Genomic DNA, 19296 nt, shown 5'->3' on the forward strand with positions numbered 1-19296 from the left:
AATTTAATAGTCCATACAGAGAACAGAAATGAAGGTCTAAATTTTTAGATGAAGTATTCTTATAAATAAGATCGCAACCACTATGCATTTCTTTTATTCTAGATTTAAGTGAAAAGAATCCAAACATTTTTGATCAAATGATCTTTTGTAAACAAAAGAAAACTAGTACTAGTTAAAATTCAGTTGTGGATAACTGATACTTCTGCATAACTTAATTGATTACAAGCTTACAACAACATACATGTGCACATCCATGGTCGGAAGGAATTATTGTGCTATAATTTCCAAAATAGAAAATGAGTTTCTGAGAGGTCATTCAATTTATTATTTATATTGATAGGAATTATCTCACAATCTTTTGAAACAGTGTACTCTCTTAAGCTACTTAATATGTAAGTATTCATTATTTAATTGAATTATTCAGTAATTTTATAAATATTCTGGTGACAGTTAAAAAATATGTGTTGTTTTCCATTACAGAATCTAGTTTTCTCCCCATTTCAATACTCAGCTTTATGTTTCTCTACTTAATTCATTTTCAGCACAATTTTTAACATTAATAGATTTTTTAAAATAGCTTTAATTCCTGGATTTTACTTCATTTCAGTTTCTGTAGTGTAATTGCTTTAGGGGAGAATCATGGATTCAGACTGCCAGGACAGAAAACTGGACGGTCTAGTTCATACAGCCCTGACCATGGACTCTATTTCCTGATGACACTCTACCTCCATATTATCATCCATGAAAACAAGCAAGAACAACAACTTCTTCCAGTAGTTTTGGTGAGGAGTTAGTACCCAGTTGTATAAAGTGTTTTCAATTTTATCTGTCTAGAGCAGAACAGAAACTTAGGAAAACTGGGTGTTCATTTAATCCTGAATATGTGCCTAAATTGCTGCAATTGCACAGTAACATTTAAATGGCCAAACATCATTTCTTACGGGTGAGCAAAGAGTGCTACTTCTTATTGTAATTTTGTCTTTGTTTTGATTTATTTGAAAGGCAGAGAGAAAAAGAGAGAAGAGGGAGGAAGGGAGAGAAATGCAGAGGTTGTCCATCCACTCACTGATTCACTCCTCAGAGGCTCTTAAAAGCACCCTGACCAGTCAGCAGCCCTCAACACAGAAACAAGACCTTCACCAGCTCAGATAATTATTAGCATTTTTTCCACAATGAAACATTTATAAATTAAGGTGTATCCATTGCTTTCAAGTGTAATGCAACTGCACACGTAGTAGACTATATATAGTGTAAACATAACTCTTATATGCACTGAGAAATCCAAAGATTCATGTGACTCACTTTACTGTAATATTTCCTTGATTGGTATGATCTGAAGCAAGACAAACAATATCTCCAAGAAAGGCTTGTATGATAAATATTAAAAGAGACAAAACTATGATGGGGAGCACATAAGTAGTGACCTGGAACCTTTCTACAAAAGGGAATAAACTAACTTTTGAAGGTGACAAAATTGTTCTATATCTTGACCATGGCACTTATCTCTAAGGTGTACATCGTTGCTAAAGTTCATCAAACTAAGCATTCAAAGGGTGTATTTTACACGTGTAAATTATACCTCAATGAAGCTAATTTTAAAAGAAAACAAAAAAGGGCCGGTGCTGTGGTGCAGTGGGTTGAAGCCCCAGCCTGTAGCCCTGGCATCCTATATGGGAACCAGTTCAAGTCCTGGCTGCTCCACTTTTGATCCAGCTCCCTGCTAATGCACCTGAGAAAGCTGCAAAAGATAGCTCCAGTCCTTGGGCCCCTGCACCCACACAGGAGACCCAGAACAAACTCCTGGCTCCTGGCTTCAGATCAGTTTAGCTCCAGCTGTTGTGGCCATGTCGGGGGAGTGAACCAGCAGATGGAAGACCTCTGACTCTCTTTCTCCACCTCTCTCTGTAACTCTGTCTTTCAAATAAATAAAATAAATCTTTAAAAAATAAATAAATAAAGAAGCAAAAATCAAGGGGAAAACAGACATGTCATACACACAAAATCCTAGCTGGACCTCACTAATGGAAATTCTAAAGGATCTTCATCAAACAAAGGAATCAGATCTCAGAAGGAGAGCCGGAGACAAGAAAAGAAACCAACCTTACCATCTTGCTGTTCTCTCCTATTAACATGTTCAAGAAACCTTTGACATGTACTGTCTTCATATTATTAGGTGACACATGCTTGTAGCTTACTGAAAATTACATGCGGATTGTTCTCATGACCCTGGAGAGCTACTCAAATTGGTTTTATATGCTAGAGAACCCTATGTATCACAGTATGAACTCTTTAAGCCTATGCATGTCTCTTCTTGGTTCAATGGGAGTCCAAAATGGCAACAGAAATTGATTCTCCTTGACTCCATTTTTGTTTATGTTCTGACTATGTGTCAACTTCAGTTCTGGTTCTAGGTCCTGCACTGCCATTATGTCTTTTCTCATTGGGGCAGCTGTAGTGTAGTGGTCTCATGACCACAGCTCCCAGAGGTTCACCCTCTGTATAACCCTTACCCCAAAAGTGTGGGCAGATTCTGTGACTTGCTCCCATCCTTTGGGATACAGCAAACATAAAATATTTTATTAGATAATATGATGTGAAGTAAATCAAAAGGGATATGTGCATAATGGGCCTGACAAACTCAGGTAAAAGCCTTTAGAAGTGTGACTGCTCTCATACCCTGAGCTGAAAGAGACTCTTGCTGCCACTGAAGAAGTAAAAGACTGTGCTCTGAGTGTCTGTGGTGAGGCCACAGGAGGGCGAGTTCCGTCAACAATGTCGCTTGGAAGTGGATGCTTCCCTAATCCAATCTGTAGGGGCGAACACAGTATCATGCAAGCAAACTGGAGCCTGCTGATGTGAAACAAAGAACCCAGCTGAGCCTTGCACAGACTCCTGACCCACAAGAACAGTTGTGTAAGCCATTACAATTGTGCCAATCTTTTACACAGCAGTGGCGAACTAACGCAACAGCAATGGTGAGGAATTTGGTTTTTCAGTCTGTTTGGTAGAAACAACTCTCTGTACTCTGCCAGATAAGAAATGTGTGACAGTTTTTCTGTTTATGTGTGCCTGTTTGTGCAAGAATACATTTTGCTTCCCCTGAAAGGAAACAGGAACTTTTACAGCTTTACTGGTGAATTTTCTTAAACATTTTATTGATACATATACATACCAAGAAAAGTACATAAATGTACAGACAAAATTATTTTTTTTGGTCTTCTGATCACAATCATAACACTCAAATTAAGAACAAAACATTACTAGGATCCCAAGAGTCCTCACTATTCCCCTGTCTCTATCAATTTTTAAATGTGGGAAATAAGAGCATATTGTTGTTTACATGGTATGTCAGTGAAGCAATATTTATAATTATATATAGAATGATATGACATCCACACAACTTTTATACTCTGAATATTAAGTATCACAAATAAGAGGAAACATGCATTGCTGCCCAATTCTTTGTATCAGGAGTCTGGATAGTGCTCAGCTAGATGCCTCTGGCTCTTTCTCTTACAGGGCTTCCCCTGCTGGGTCGTAGCCATCTCAAAGCTCAAGTCAAGTGCAGTCCGCTTCTGAATTCATGCAATTTGCTGTTGGCAAGCATTAGCTCTTCACAGGCTTTGGTTCAGAGAAACAGTCTTGTCATAGTCACCATGGGACAACTCACAATGAGGAAACTCACTTCACTCAGACCGAGGAAAAGAGAAGGCAAGAAAAGGGCCTGTGCCCATTTGCCAGGGCTGACATAATTGCCGATTACATTATATGAACAACAGAAATCTGTTTCCTCACATTTCTGGAAGCTACAGTCCAAGATCAAGGTGTCAACAGGCTTCCTTTCTTCTGAGTCCTCTGCCCTTTGCTTGCGGATGGCTACCTTCTCATTGTGTCATCACATGATCAACTCTCAGTCTATATTGTCTGTATCCTAATCCCAACTCTCAGTCTATATTGTCTGTATCCTAATCCCTTTTCTTTTAAGGGCATCTGACAGACGGTCTAGGGACCACCCTAACAACCACATTTTATCTAAATTACCTTTTTAAAGGCACTATATCCTAACACACTCACATTCTGAAGTATTACATGTTGGGGATCCAATGTATGAATTTAAAGAAAGAACTCAGTTGAGTCCATAACAATCACCCAATATAGGTATGACCTAATGCACAATCCATTCACATTTGCTTTGTTCTTCTTATTGGAACTTCTTATTAGTAAATTAGTTACTACAAACTCAGTGGTACACACTATATAAGCATGAATAGCAGGAGGTAAAAGTCGCTGTGGGTCACCCATGATACCCATTTGAGGGGGAAAATCATGAGACATTCAAATTCCCATCCATCCTTGAAATTTGCAAATTGAGAATACAGCCTACATTCTACTAAATAGGAGCTAGTGAGAAAGGAAATGGGATCATACACCAGCTACTCCACAGAGGTAGTGCCAACAGATTGAAGAAATGAGACTCCATAGATTTTGATATCTGGGGCACAGCACAGTCTAATAACTCTATGGAGATATTCGTACTATTGTAGATGACCCCCAACCTTATTTCTTAGGCTGAGTCTACATTATAAAAATTATCCAATCTTTTTCGATACATACATTCTTTATTTAAAAAAAATAAATTTATGTTTCTTCAAATAAGAACTCTAAGATTGTACCACATTTACAATCATATTTACATAAAAGTCTACTTTAATTCATTCATGCTTTAACCATAGTTTCTCTTTGTTTTTTGTTTATTCTGTTTTGTTTTGAACTCTCGTGTTTCAACTCTTAGTAAAAACTTTTGTTGGATTAGTTTGGCTTTAATCATTTTTAGGTAAAACTGTGCTACTTTTTTCATATACTTACATATATATATAAAAAACTGAAATTTTGCTATTTTTTACATAAAAAGTAAGCTTTCTAAGTATGAAATTCTATATCAGAAACTCTCTTTACTTATACTATAGAGATTTACTGCCTTCTACAAAGATAAATCCTGGTACAAAGCTCAACAAAACACAATAATTTTTGTCTTCCATGAATAAATGATATTTTGTGTATCCATTTAAAATCAAAAGTTTGTAATGTGCATCTATATATTCTTATCACTGATTTTTTCTATGTATCTGTAATACTTTACAATCATGCAACTTTCATCAACTACAAACATTTTATCAGTTAATAGTACCCATTATTTATCCTATTCATTTCTTTGGAAGTTTTTTCTCTGTGTCAGCTAGATGTTTGCTGATCTTCATACTTATTATCTCTTTTATATTTATTTTTCCTCCATTCACACTACTAAAATTAGTAGACTGTTTATAAACTTGTTATTCATATCACTCTTTAATCATCTTACTTTTATCTCATTTTTGGATGTTTACACTTATTTCATGAATAACATATTTATAAATTTCTGATACAGTTATGCCACACCAGCTTTACTTCCATAATTATCCTACTGAATTAAAGAAACTGAACTCGAGTGCGGTTGTGACTTAAAGGTAGATGTGACTGAAAATCCACCTCAGAATATCAGTTTGAATATCATCCCATGCCAGATCCTGGACTATTTTCTCCACGTATTCTTGAAAATGATCTAACCTTTATTCCTCTAATATTTTCATATATTAAGTAAGGACAAATAATAATTAATATTGGAATGGAAATTGGTATAAGACACAATTTGGGATAATGCTTATGAAATACCTTATACATTGGTTATGCTCAAAAATCGTGCCAGCTACTGCTATTATCGACAAACTATTACGCCTACGAGGACTTTGGTTCTTCTAATGCCACTTGCTTATGATTAAGATGGAAAAACTAAACTCTGGTTTCCTGTATGAAGAATTAAATAAGCAAATGAATAAACAAATCAGACTTTGTGTCTGTTTCTGTAACCACCGAGCTATAACTTCACCACTTTGGTTAAAACAATTCTAATCTTTTTAGCTATATTGTAGGTTAACATGTATCTCACATAAATACTCAGGATTGCATCCAAGCCTGGACTTCAATTTCTGAGCTATGCCTTCCACTTTTATTTCTCTCAGTAATATTACTAATCCATCCACATAAAGTCAGACAGTGTTGATTCCATTTTCGCATTCTGGAGTCACACTAACCGAGTGCTTTTTTTATAACTAAATGTACTGAAGTTCACAAAAATATTTCACTAACTCAATGTGGAGGAAAAGCTAATAAATAAAGAATAAAACATGCAAAATCAATTAACACAGTATAAGTTTCAGATCCTACTGTAAGAATTTTACTTATAGTGGAACAAAAGGGGGGTGGAGGAATAAAGGGAGGAAGGGAGAGGAGAGAGGGAGAGAGGAAGGTGTATAGGGAGGTAGGGAGGGGGAAAGCAACTAACATTACCGAATTATCTTCCATATTTTTAAATTAAAATTCACAATTGGGAAATTTTACCCATTGATCCTCAACTAGTCTACCCCCTGCCAGGATTCCCTTACTTTCCATGTTTTCCTCACTTCAGAGTGGAGCTTCCAACAACAACAACAAAAATGATAACCAGAGTTGATAAACTACTCTGTAAAGACATTATGGTTTCTCTATATCTTCAAATATAATTTAATACATACAAAATGCATCTTATTTTCTACTCTGAAGTCATGCAGGCATTATAAATTATCAAATTATTAATATGTACATAATTATTTCTAGTTATGTATGAAAGATCCTATTCCAGGGATATGTTTTCTAAACCACCCAAATATTCTTAACATACTTATTTTTGTATAAGAATGCCATTTTTATGAGTTTAAGCTTTTTTTCCTTCTTACAAAGCACTTCAGTTGACCCAAAACCCTAAGAGCAGCTTGTTTTATTTTCCTGTTTCCCCAAATTATGATAAATGAATGGCCTAAAACATGAGAACTCACTATGAATTTACCAATTGTCAACACAAACCTGCGAGGGAACAACAAGTAGCTGTAAATGCAAACAACAATAAACACAATATACATCAAAAAGAGAAAGAAGCATGAAATCATCATTTTCATGGCTTTTACATGTGCGTCAGTGCTGGGATCTTGGGATCTTAGGATGTTGAACTTCATCTTCTTGACATGTCTCCAAAGAGAAACAATTAACAAAAGAAATGATGCTATGGAAATAGTTATGGGGAAAGTGACCTCCACACTGAGGAATAATAAGAAAATGATGGTCTCAGTTTCATTCATTTTGATCTTCCAAGTCTTGTTTGTTTCCACATTTAAGGTATATGAAATTATGTAATCTATTGCTGGGATGGTAATCAGGAAAAAGAGAAAAGATCCCAGAAAAAAAATAATAATCACCTTGTTCATTCTCCATTTCAACCAAAGAAATAGAGGATGGAAAAAAGTAGCTATCTTGAAAAGATAGAAGATGCTGAGGCAAGTGTCAAACCAAGCACTTAGGTGGTTGATCACTATGCCAAACAGAATATTAATTCTCCTAATTTGATCAAAGGCATGTGGATCTGAAGAAAGCATAGTTAGAAATGAATCAGTCAGTATCGCGATGAAAAAAGATATTCTGGTTATAGATAAGTTGGTGAGAATAAAGTTAATGAAGTTGATCTTCCTGTGTCTTACCCAGTCCATGCAGTTCACTGCTCCAACCAATCCATTTCCCAAAATACCGATTATGATTTCCACTGTTAAAATAATCAAAAAGATAAGATCCTGTGTACTTGACATTCCTTCTGAGTGAAAAATTATCATTTCACAGTTCACTCCTGATTAAGTGATGAATTGAAAAATAAACATTTTTCAGTTAACTTTTTTAAAAAATTAGCCTTTCATTCCATTTCAATAAATATCACCTCTCTGTCCCACGGATTCTCAGGTTTAACTGTGAAAAACATTTTTTTGGTGAGTAAAATGCCTGCCTTTATGACTTCCTTGCCAACAGCTCTAGGTATATCTTGTAGTATGGCAGAGTCTGTTGTGGTTTTCCATATTCTATTTTGACTGAAATGATGAAATTTAGTTTGCTTAGATGCAAATGGAGAAAGATTCTCTAGATTGTCTCACCTGCTCCACACTAAAATGTACATTATGGAAATGTGAAAATGCCCCAGTGAGTGTTTCTAAGAACCATCTGTAGAATTAAAATTGTAGTAAAAACTGAGTTTGGAGATGAAAATTCAGCATCCCCATCATGATCAGCATCATCAGTCATTAATATATTTTATTAAAATGACCTTCCTTCTGTGCATATTCATATTTTTTCTTTTAATCTGGATATTCTTTCTCCTTTATTCTTCTAAGTCTTTTCTTGAATGTATCATGTTTCCCAGGCTCTTACCAGAATAAACTAATCTAAACAAAGAAAACATCTTTTTTGCCATGACATCTTACATACAAATACTGGAGATTGGCAAAAACTGATGTCACAACATTGAAGATCCTACATAAAGGTATAATAGACCTTGTATTGTGTTAAATGATTCTTTTTATTCTCCTCTATATAAGCTTCTTTTTAATGATCTGTGTATTTTCATTAGCAAGTGCACTGATATGTAATCAAATATGGTCAGATAACTGATTCAAAGTGTATTTATTGAAAGCTCTTCCATAGAAATTTTCGATTTGCAAAATATTTATTTATGGTCTTTTGCTTCTTGCATATAAAATAACCACTCTAAATTTGTAAAATATTCTATATTGTCTCCTTAAAGATTTAAAGTGTGTTCTTCACATTTAAGTAACTGTTTCTATTTGTTTTGTGTGGTACAAGTTATACGTTTGATTTTGTCTGCATGAAATGTTAATAATCCAAGCATAATTTATTGCAAAAAATCTATCTACTAATCTTTAATGTGAAATTTACCATAAGACAAATTATATATGTACAAAAAATAAATTGTTTATGAGCATTCTTCCTTCCTCTTCCTTTTTGGGGAGGGAGGAGCTATTTGTCTCTTCCTGTGTCAAAATTCCATTGTTTTATTTGTAGTTGTGGATTATTTTGGATTTTTCTGTGTATTTATATACATACATTCATTCATGAAAATGTATCTAGGGAAAAATAAAAAATATATCACTTGTGACTTTTTATGTTAACCTAATTGGAATAAAAATATAAAGATTAAAAAAATCCCATTGTTTAATTATTTGAATACTTATTCTCTGATAACTGTATATCTGGTAGAAAAACTTCCTCCTTCATTTTCCAAATATCATGACTATATCCAAGCATCAGATTTTCCATGTAGATTTTTCATGTGGTTTGTTTTAATTTCTGAAAAACTTGTAATATGATTTTATAGCAACTTGCATTGAATGTGTTAACTTACAGAGTTACATTAATGTATATTTTAATGAATCTGTTAATATACAGAATTACATTTTATGATATTCAGTTTATGCATCTATGAACTTGGTAAATCTTTTCACTTATTCAAGTTTCCCTAATATTTCTTCATAAGTTTTGATTATTTTTAGTAAATAGCCTTCACGTATTCTGTTTCATTTTCTTTTATGTGCATATGTTCACCATTATGAATTGAATAATTTAATTCACAGTTTTAACTTGTTACAGTAGTGCCCCGTATTTATGGCTTCGATTTTGCTGTTTTCACTTAATTGCACCCAACAGCAGTTCAAAATTATTAGACATAAAATTCTAGAGCTAGAATTCATGTATTTTTAAAATGCATGTTTTTCTAAACAGCATGATGAAATTTCAGGACATTTTCTCATAGATTAATAATCCCTTTGTCCTAGGTATTCATGTTATATGCCATATTCACCCAGTTATCAATTATGAGAATGACCATCACCGTAATGCAGTGCTTGTGTGCAAGTAACCCTTACTCAGTACCCTAATACTACATAATAACCCTACATCATTCTCCTCATTTCTCATCAGATAGGCATTGTATCATCTCACATCATCACAAGTAGGGTGAGTACAAATAGAAGAGATTTTGAAAATAAAGACTAAATTTATATAAATTGTATTTTCATATATTGGCATAAATGTTATGTTTTATTGCTGGTTCTTGTTGCTCTCTTCCTATGGCTATTTTATAGATTAAACTCATTCATAGATACGTATGTAAAGGAAAAAAGTATGGTATCCATGAAGTTATTTCAAAAAATTCATGGAAAATGGAATTCAATGACAAGTTTGTTTATGCAAAACATTTTGACACCCATGCATATGAGTTGTCTTCACAAAGATCATGGAAATACATATTACAAAAAATAAAGTAAGCATGGATCTTAGAAAAGTTTTACTCCAAAATAAGCAAATCTTTCAATTCTGATTTTTCCATAAAATGTTTTGGGCTTTTCTAAGAATTTATTTATTTGAAAATCAGTGCAAGTGAGAGTCTTCCTTCTTCTGGTTCACTCCCCAGATGGCCACAACAACCAGGAGCCAGGAGCTTCCTCCTGGTTCCCATCAAGGGTACAGGAGCCAAAACATTTGGGCCATCTTTTCTGCCTTTCCAGGCACATTAGCAGGGAGCTGGATCAGAAGTGGAACAGCTGGTAACCAAACTGGTGTCAAAATGAAGTTGACATCGCAGACAATGGCTATACCCACTCTGCTACCATGCTGGCAACTCCATGAACATTTGAAGTACCATCTTATAGGATTCAGTACCATCTGTGGCTTCAATCATCTAGTAGAGGTCTGGAAACACACCTCTTGTAGATAATGTGGGCATAATGGATCATTCTTTGTATCTCCTGATGTAACCAATATCCAAAGCTTAATATGAAATAACCATATCAAATTTATGGGGATAGTTTCTTGAATTTCTTTATAGTTCACCACTTACATATACAATCCTAAACTCAGTTTAGTTTCCCTGCATCTTGAACTTTATTTTAGGAAAATGTACTAATCTATTTTCTTCTTATCTTTGGCTTTTGTACAACATTATAATCATAGGATTTACTCACATTGTTACATTTATTCCTTATTTATTCCTTATAAATTTATTCCTTATCATGTCTCTATATTGTTTTATTTATTTTTTTGACAGGCAGAGTGGAGTGTGAGAGAGAGACAGAGAGAAAGGTCTTCCTTTGCCATTGGTTCACCTTCCAATGGCCGCCGCAGCCAGCGCACTGCGGCCAGTGCACTGCGCCTATCGGAAGGCAGGAGCCAGGTGCTTTTCCTGGTCTCCCATGGGGTGCAGGGCCCAAGCACTTGGGCCATCCTCCACTGCACTCCCTGGCCACAGCAGAGAGTGGGCCTGGAAGAGGGGCAACCGGGACAGAATCCGGTGCCCCGACCGGGACTACAACCCAGGGTGCCAGCGCCGCAAGGTGGAGGATTAGCCTACTGAGCCACGGCACCAGCCCTATATTGTTTTATTATGCACATTTCCTATAATTATTCATTCTTCCTTAGTTAATATTTGGGCTATTTCTTTTTGGACTTATCATGAATAATACTTTTCAAAAATTTTTGCATGTCATTTGATGTAATTCCTATCGTATATGCCTAGAAGTAGAATTGCTGAATCATTGATTAGGACAAAGACTATCCTCACAGAGAAAAGCTCAAAATATAATTCACGTAAATTTATTCCTTTCAACTTCACCCCAGTCAATTATTATTCTGATATTTTTCCAAGGTCATGTTGCCTTGTCTTGTATTTCTGTTGGACCTCTTTGGTGAGTAATAACTAAATAATCTTTCCAAATATGAGAGAAAACATGAGAAGCGATATTTATTTTGCTTATTATAATGATTTTGCTTATTATAATATATATATTATATTTATTTTGCTTATTATAATCATTTTTTTCATCTACTTTGTTGCAAATGCCAGAATTTCGTGCTTTTTATGGCTGAATAATATTCCATGTACCACATTTTCTTCATATAGTAATCAGTTGATAAACATCTAGATTGAATATTTCCTATTGAATAAGGCCACAATAAACATGGGGGTCTAGGTATCTCTTTTTTTAGAAAGCTTTTATTTAATGAATACAAACTTCACAGGTACAGCTTTAGCATACAGTAATTCTCCCTCCCAAAACCATCCTCCTACCACCACTCCTGTCTCAACTCCTACTCCCTCTCCCATCACATTCTTCATTAAGACTTGGTTTTAATTATCATTATATATAGATGACCAACTCTATACTAAGATTTCAAGAATTTGCACGCCCCCACACACACACAAAGTATAAAGCACTGTTTGAAAGAAGTTTCACAATTAATTATCATAATAAAACTCATTAAGGACAGAGGCCCTACATGGGGAGTAAGTGCACAGTGACTCCTGTTCTTAACAATTGACACTCTTGACTGGCGGCTTGGCTCACTAGGCTAATCCTCCGCCTTGTGGCGCCGGCACACCGGGTTCTAGTCCCGGTCGGGGCGCCGGATTCTGTCCCGGTTGCACCTCTTCCAGGCCAGCTCTTTGCTGTGGCCAGGGAGTGCAGTGGAGGATGGCCCAAGTACTTGGGCACTGCACCCCATGGGAGACCAGGGTAAGTACCTGGCTCCAACGGATCAGCGCGGTGTGCTGGCCACAGCGTGCCGGCCGCAACGGCCATTGGAGGGTGAACCAACGGCAAAAGGAAGACCTTTCTCTCTGTCTCTCTCTCTCTCTCTCTCACTATCCACTCTGCCTGTCAAAAAAAAATAAAAATAAATAAAAATAAAAAAAAACAATTGACACTCTTATTTATGACATCAGTGATCACCCAAGGCTCTTGACATGAGCTGCCAAGGCTATGGGAACCTTTAGACTCCACAAATTCCTTCAGTATTTAGACAGGGCCATGAGCAAACTGGAAGTCCTCTCCTCCCTTCAGAGAAAAGTACATCCTTCTTTGATGGTCCCTTCTTTCCACTGGGGTCTCACTCACAGAGATCCTTCATGTAGAACATCATTTACCACAGTGTTTTGGCTTTCCATGCCTGACATGCTCTCATGGACTTTTCTGCCAGATCAGAATGCCTTAAGAGCTGATTATGAGGTCTGAGTGCTATTTAGGGTGTTTGTCATTCTATGAGTCTGCTGAGTGGACTGCTTCCCATGTTGGAACATTCTCTCCTTTTTAATTCTATGTGTTGTTATTATCAGACACTTGGTCTTATTTATGTGACGCCTTTGACACTTAATTCTATCTATATGATCAATTATGCACTTAATATGATCACTTTAACATGTAAGATGGCATTATTAACACCCAGCTTAATGGGATTTGGAGTCCCACGGCAGTTTTTACTATACCTTTAGGGGTAAGTCCATGGGAATGTGTGCCAAACTGTACAGCTCCTCCCTCTCTTAATCCCACTCTTATTTTTTACTGGGATCTGTTTTCAAATGAATTTATACACCTATCATTAATTCTATATTAAGTAAAGAGTTCAACCAATGGTATTAAGTAGAAAAAATAATAATGATAAAAAATAAAATAATAAACTGCTCCTTGACAGTCAATACAAGGGCTGTTCAAGTCATTGCTTCTCATAGTGTCAGTTTCACTTCTACACATTTTCTTTTAGGTACTCTGTTAGTTGTCACAGATCAGGGTGAACATATGGAATTTGTCCCTTTGGGACTGGCTTATATCACTAAGTATGAAGACTGGATAAAGAAAGAACATTGTCACAATTTGCATGTCCTTCTTATGGGCCTTGGTGCTTACACACCCTTAAGCACTGGAATTGAACTGAAAATTCTGAATGTATCTTAGCAAGGAAAGAAATAAAAAGCCAAAGAGATTGGGGATATAAGAAATGAATAATATAGGTTAGTCTGGGAGGAGTTAGGCTCTTAATTGAATAATACGGGTTAGTCTGGGAGGAGTTGGGCTTTTAATATAGAAAATTTTACATCTAAAGGCAAAGCCATGTATCTTTGGCATGCTCTATAAGCTCATTCACAGCTCAGTAAAAGTATTCTGTATTAAAATAGGGGACAGTGCTGTGACGCAGTGGGTTAAGATGCTGCCTGTGATGCCAGCATCCCACATGGGCCCTGGTTCCAGTCTCATCTGCTCCACTCCTGATCCAGCTCCACGCAGATGCTCCTGGGAAAGCAGCAGAAGATGGCCCAAGTGCTTAGCCCAGTGGGAGATCCAGATGAAACTTCTGGCTCCTGACTTCTGCCTAACCCAGCTCTGGCCATTGCTGGCCATTTGGAAAGCGAACCAGCAGATGTAAAATCTCTCTGTCTCTCCCTCTCTCTCTCTCTCTCTTACTCTGTCAAATAAATAAAATAATTTTCAAAAAGTTAAAATAACAACAAATACATGAGGAAAGGCATAGGAATCACTCTGCTCTCCACTTTAGCCAAATGGAAACAAACAAACAAAGAACTAGGAGAAACTCACTACCTTAAGCAAGTGGAAAATGTGTTAAGCAAGTATTAAACCAGGTGAAGTCATTAGTGACCACAGAATAGATCCAGTTTTGCTAGTATATCAGTAGCATATGAATGGGATGTCCCAATATAAATAATTCAATTAGTATTACAATTTATAATTCTGGTAATCACATAATGCTGAAGGATAAAATCAGCTGACAGACTTTCCTCCTCTCGATTACCAGAGTCACAATATTGCAGTGCCTGTGTTCAAGTAATCCTTATGTAGTACCCTAATACTATATCACAATGTTCACTTACTTCATCTCATCACATAGGTAGTGTATCAGCTCATAACTTCAGAAGAAGGGAGAGTATGGTATAATAAGATATTTTGAGACAGAGTACATTCATATAACTTTAACAGAGTATATTGGTATAATAGTTTTATTTTATTAGCATTTATCTTTTGTGCCTATTTTATACTACATTTGTGATAGGTAAGTATATATAGAAAAAGACAGTATCTATTAAGGTACTTCAGGAGTTCATGAAAAATACAATTAAAATGCTTATTTTGGTAGAAAAATGAAATCTATGCACATGGATTTTTCATAATACAAATTTCAACAATTTTTTGGATATATCTCAATTTGATGGATTTTTTTTTTTTTTTTTTTGACAGGCAGAGTGGACAGTGAGAGAGAGAGAGAGAAAGGTCTTCCTTTTGCTGTTGGTTCACCCTCCAATGGCCGCCGCGGCCAGCGTGCTGCGGCCGGCGCACTGCGCCTATCGGAAGGCAGGAGCCAGGTGCTTCTCCTGGTCTCCCATGGGGTGCAGGGCCCAAGCACTTGGGCCATCCTCCACTGCACTCCCTGGCCACAGCAAAGAGCTGGCCTGGAAGAGGGGCAACCGGGACAGAATCCAGCGCCCCGACCGGGACTAGAACCCGGGGTGCCGGCATGCAAGGCAGAGGATTAGCCTAGTGAGCTGCAGCGCCGGTCAATTCGATGGATTTTTAAATTATGTTTACATCAAAAGAAAGTTTCATTCCATTTCGATAACATTTTTTGAAGTCCCCTCAAATAGGGGTCAGTACTGCCTGTGGCTTCAATCATCTCCTGGGGGTCTTAGAAAACACCCTTGTGGATAAGGGGGAACTAATGTATCTTTCTCCACATCTTCTGAGGTAGGCAATATCCATTGTTTCTATGAAATGAGCATATACAATTGATGTTAATTTCCTGAATTTTCCCTACATTTTAAAACTTAAGTATGTGACCCTAATGTCTTTATCTTAGTTTTTAGTCCCAGCTTTTTGGACTTTATGTAAGTTTAACTATTAATATATTTTCTTCTTATTATGACTTTGCTTGTTCAATGTTACGTTCATGGTACTTATCCACACTGACATATATACATGTATTTCATTTCCTTGAACACTTAAGTTTTTACCAGTGCAAGGACAGAAAGCACATTTGAATAATCCATGAATGCAGAGGCTATAATGGAAAACACAATGCTAATTAAAATGGAACATTAGTGAAAATAATGAATATGTATCATTTAAATACCAAAAGGGCTTGTGATAATGGGAGGCCCATTATGATGTTATGATAAAGGTATTAAAGCTTTAGAAGTAGAAATAGACAGGAGCATCCTAAATCTTGGGGTCTAGCCATAGCTATATTTTCTCTATGCAAAAATGACTGAAGCTTCCATACCTAATCTGAATTCTTTGCGGGTTTATGAGGGTGAGAATATCATTTTATACATAAGCCCTGTCTCTAAAAATGTGTGTGTGTATATGTGCATATACATGAGTGTATTTCTATTTTTTTTTCTTAATTTCTGTCCCTTGCCATTTAAATAGTCCTAATACTAGGAAAAGGGGGCTCCATGGCCTGACATTGTGAACTTTTTACTGTGTTACAAAGACTTTGTGCCTGTACTGGCTTATGTAAGATCATCTTGCCCTAACTGCAGGGTTAATGGTATGAAATCAAAAGGGTGAGATTCCTGGCTATCATCCCAGATCACACAGCAGATAAACCAGAGTTTTAACCCGGCTTTGTCCTTTACAGGCTGCGTGGCAAGGGAAAATTACGCAATTTTATTTGGACTTTTCATTTTAAAGTGAAATAACATCTGCACGGCTGCTAGTATGTGCTACACAACATACTCCCGTCCAGGTCCACCACTGGTTAAGTTCTAACGGTAAATATCACAAGAAGACAGGAAGGGGCGGAGCGCCAGCGCCAGCCCAGCCCGGGCGCACCCCTGCAGAACGCCGCGGCGGCGGCAGGCGCAGGGCCAACTCAGCGGACGCTTCGTCCCAACCTCCCGCTGCTGTCCGTCGCTGGAGGCCCCGCGGAGCCTGCGGAGGTCCTCGGCTCCAAGCGCTGGGCGGACAGCGACCCGAGTCCATGGCCCCCGCGACGGCGGCTCCGTCCTCCTTGGCCGTCAGGGCCTCCAGCCCAGCCGCGGTACCCAGCTCCTACGGGGCTTTCTGCAAGGGGCTCTCGCGCACACTCCTCGCCTTCTTCGAACTGGCCTGGCAGCTGCGCATGAACTTCCCCTACTTCTACGTCGCGGGCTCAGTGATCCTCAACATCCGCTTGCAGGTACACATTTAACGTTTGGATTAACTTGCCGGCCCCCGAGGCCAACATGGTGGCCGACTCCCGGGAGGCCTTGCGGCGTGGCGCAGCGCCCGGCGAGGAGCTTCGCGGTCTCGCGATAGTGCCTGGGCTCTGCCCGCGCCTGCGCTCTTCGCTCCTAGCCGACCTTCTTGGGCGGGACAGAATGCCGGCCGCTATTGAAGTGCGCGGTTCCGGCGACCGAGACTATCACGTTAAGACCCACGAACTCACCTAAGAAGCTTTGCGCCCTGAAAGCCTACTCTGAACGGATGTAAGGACCTGACCAAGGGCATAGCGTGCATTCAGGAAAAAAACTGAAAAGTAAACTGGGATAACGTTGGATTGGATTGTAAGCAAGACTTGAATAAATAAGAAGCTGAAGTTATTCAAGATAGGTGGAAGACATCCGTTTATTCACGGGAGGAGAAGATGACAGTCATCGATTTTCAGTGGGGAAAAGCGTCGCACACCAAACGCAGACGTCCGCAGGATTTTGAAGAAATAGAGTTTAAGAAAATGAATCTTACAAGTGCCCCTGTGAGCAGCCTGTGGACCCCCAGCAGAAAAAGAAGCAATCCACTTGCTGCTGGACACTTGGCTGTTCCCTGAACAATATTCGACTCGTCATCATCATGCTCTCTGTGGCTTTCCTCTTTTAAAGGGATATTTAAGTTATGGTTACAAAGTAAATGCAAATGTTTTTCAGCTCTTGATGCAAAACTAGAGTTTATAAGGGAGAATATGAAGTGGGGAGGAAGGTTTCTGGATTAGCTGTAGTGCTTATAAAACAGGAGCTGGACAGACACCGTGGGTTGTTGAGAAGAGGTGTTCCTTAGGGGACAGCTGTCAAGTTCCTAATATATATACTAAAGTTCCTAATATATATACTATATATCCGAAAGAGGATCGGTGACGGAGAAGGCTTGAAGTCAACAGAAAGGGACCAAAAATGAAGAGTTTGATGGGATGCCTCAAAAACAATAAAAAATTCTAGATTGACCAGTGTATTTGAAATAAACAAGATTTTTCTTATTTCAGAGAGTCTGATAAATTAGTGGCCTGCAGATTTTTCAAAATAAGAGATCAAAACAGGTAATTATGAACTGAACTCCAGGAAAAATAAAGGTTCAAAAAGTATGCAGCATACCTCAACTGTGATTAATACTAGCTGTGTAAAGTTAGCCAATATTATGTAAATACGGAATAGTCATTTAACGAGTGATTTACAGACGTGAGGAGGCTGGGACAGGATGAAAGCTGGGTGTAATGAGGGAGCGTCAATCATGGTCTAATGTAGACTAGTCCATGAAAAGCAGGATAAACAAATTGGAAAAATAATCAGCTGAGAGTTAAATGTGGTTTGCTCTGGATAAAGGATATCAGGGTGGATAGAGAAAAGGCAGAGAGACTTGCTGTTTTTCACTACCAGTCTTACAGTATTATTTGATTTCGTTTTACCTGTGTATATGCTATAATTAAAAACAAACTTTTATTTTTAAAAGTTCTCTAGTTAAAATGTATACCACTGGGTTAAGAGCCAAGAAAGTAGAATGCAATTGAGTTTTTAAGTCAGAAATACCCCTATCAAAGTATAAACTCTGATTGTGTGGCCTGAGGTGAGCCCATTAACCTCTCTTTTGTCAGCTGTTAAAAGGTAAACATACCTGCCTTGAAAGACTAGTCTAAGAATTAAAAGTAATTAAAAACCAGGCTTGGTTCTGTGCTTGATAAATACACAAAAGCAGTATTTGTCATATAGAATATCGTATTAAAATGTGAATAAAATGTAAAACACAAGAAAAACCCTGCTTTTCCAGTGGAGGTTTTGAATCCTTAAGAAGAAGAGGGGTAGTGACAAGTGTGCTGGGTAGGAACCTCTAAGAAGATCCTAGGTAAGGCATTTGCATAAAAAGGCAAGTGTTATTGCCCAAGGTAGAGGTTTAAACTGTTTGCAGTGTTGTGTATTCCACTCATGTACAACAAACTCTGGTTTTAAAATCGTAAGTGTTCTGCCTTGTTCAGTACCATGTCTGGTGTTAGGTTCTTCCTACTCTTTATCCTTTGTCTTCAACCAACTCTTTTGAGCACATCCTGCTATCTGTGTTTTCTACCAATAGAAGTTCTATGAAAAAGTAAATATTCTATCGATTAAATATTTATAAATAGGTAAATACTTACTATCTATCTGTTCTCCAAATAGGAAGCTCTGTAAGGAAAAATACTGTATTTTACCCAATTTTACACCCTGAAATATTGCAAATAACACTGTATTAAGAAAATGTGAGTGCTGAGATTTATCATTTAATCTTTACGGTTGCTCTTAAACTTTGCAGTGTATTTGTACTCCTACAT

At 37.4% G+C, this 19296-nt stretch overlaps 2 protein-coding genes across 2 annotated transcripts; one reads left to right on the forward strand and one right to left on the reverse strand.

Annotated features, from left to right (window-relative positions):
- Nucleotides 1-6628: 6628 nt before the first annotated feature.
- LOC149124722 (taste receptor type 2 member 7-like) lies at nt 6629-7709 on the reverse strand. The gene is made up of 2 exons (XM_089303326.1): nt 7424-7709; nt 6629-7270 (listed from the first exon to the last, which is right to left on the reverse strand). Exons 1-2 carry the CDS (start codon nt 7707-7709, stop codon nt 6780-6782), a joined length of 777 nt encoding a protein of 258 aa, XP_089159452.1. The 3' UTR covers nt 6629-6779.
- Nucleotides 7710-16728: 9019 nt separating this feature from the next.
- SMIM10L1 (small integral membrane protein 10 like 1) lies at nt 16729-17981 on the forward strand. Its single transcript, XM_070048455.1, has one exon. It carries the CDS (start codon nt 16729-16731, stop codon nt 16936-16938), a length of 210 nt encoding a protein of 69 aa, XP_069904556.1. The 3' UTR covers nt 16939-17981.
- The last annotated feature ends 1315 nt before the right edge of the window (nt 17982-19296 follow it).

This window comes from Oryctolagus cuniculus, chromosome 9 (assembly GCF_051225735.1).
Source record: "Oryctolagus cuniculus isolate XC-2025 breed Fujian yellow rabbit chromosome 9, ASM5122573v1, whole genome shotgun sequence".
Classification (NCBI taxonomy): Eukaryota; Metazoa; Chordata; class Mammalia; order Lagomorpha; family Leporidae; genus Oryctolagus; species Oryctolagus cuniculus.

Bases quoted from the DNA above. Each gene is read 5' to 3' on its own strand.
- LOC149124722 (XM_089303326.1), bottom strand. From the start codon at position 7,709: ATGTCAAGTACACAGGATCTTATCTTTTTGATTATTTTAACAGTGGAA. The intron at 7,271-7,423 runs GTGCTTGGTTTG...TTACCATCCCAG, and splicing joins CATAGTGATCAACCACCTAA to CAATAGATTACATAATTTCA.
- SMIM10L1 (XM_070048455.1), top strand. From the start codon at position 16,729: ATGGCCCCCGCGACGGCGGCTCCGTCCTCCTTGGCCGTCAGGGCCTCC.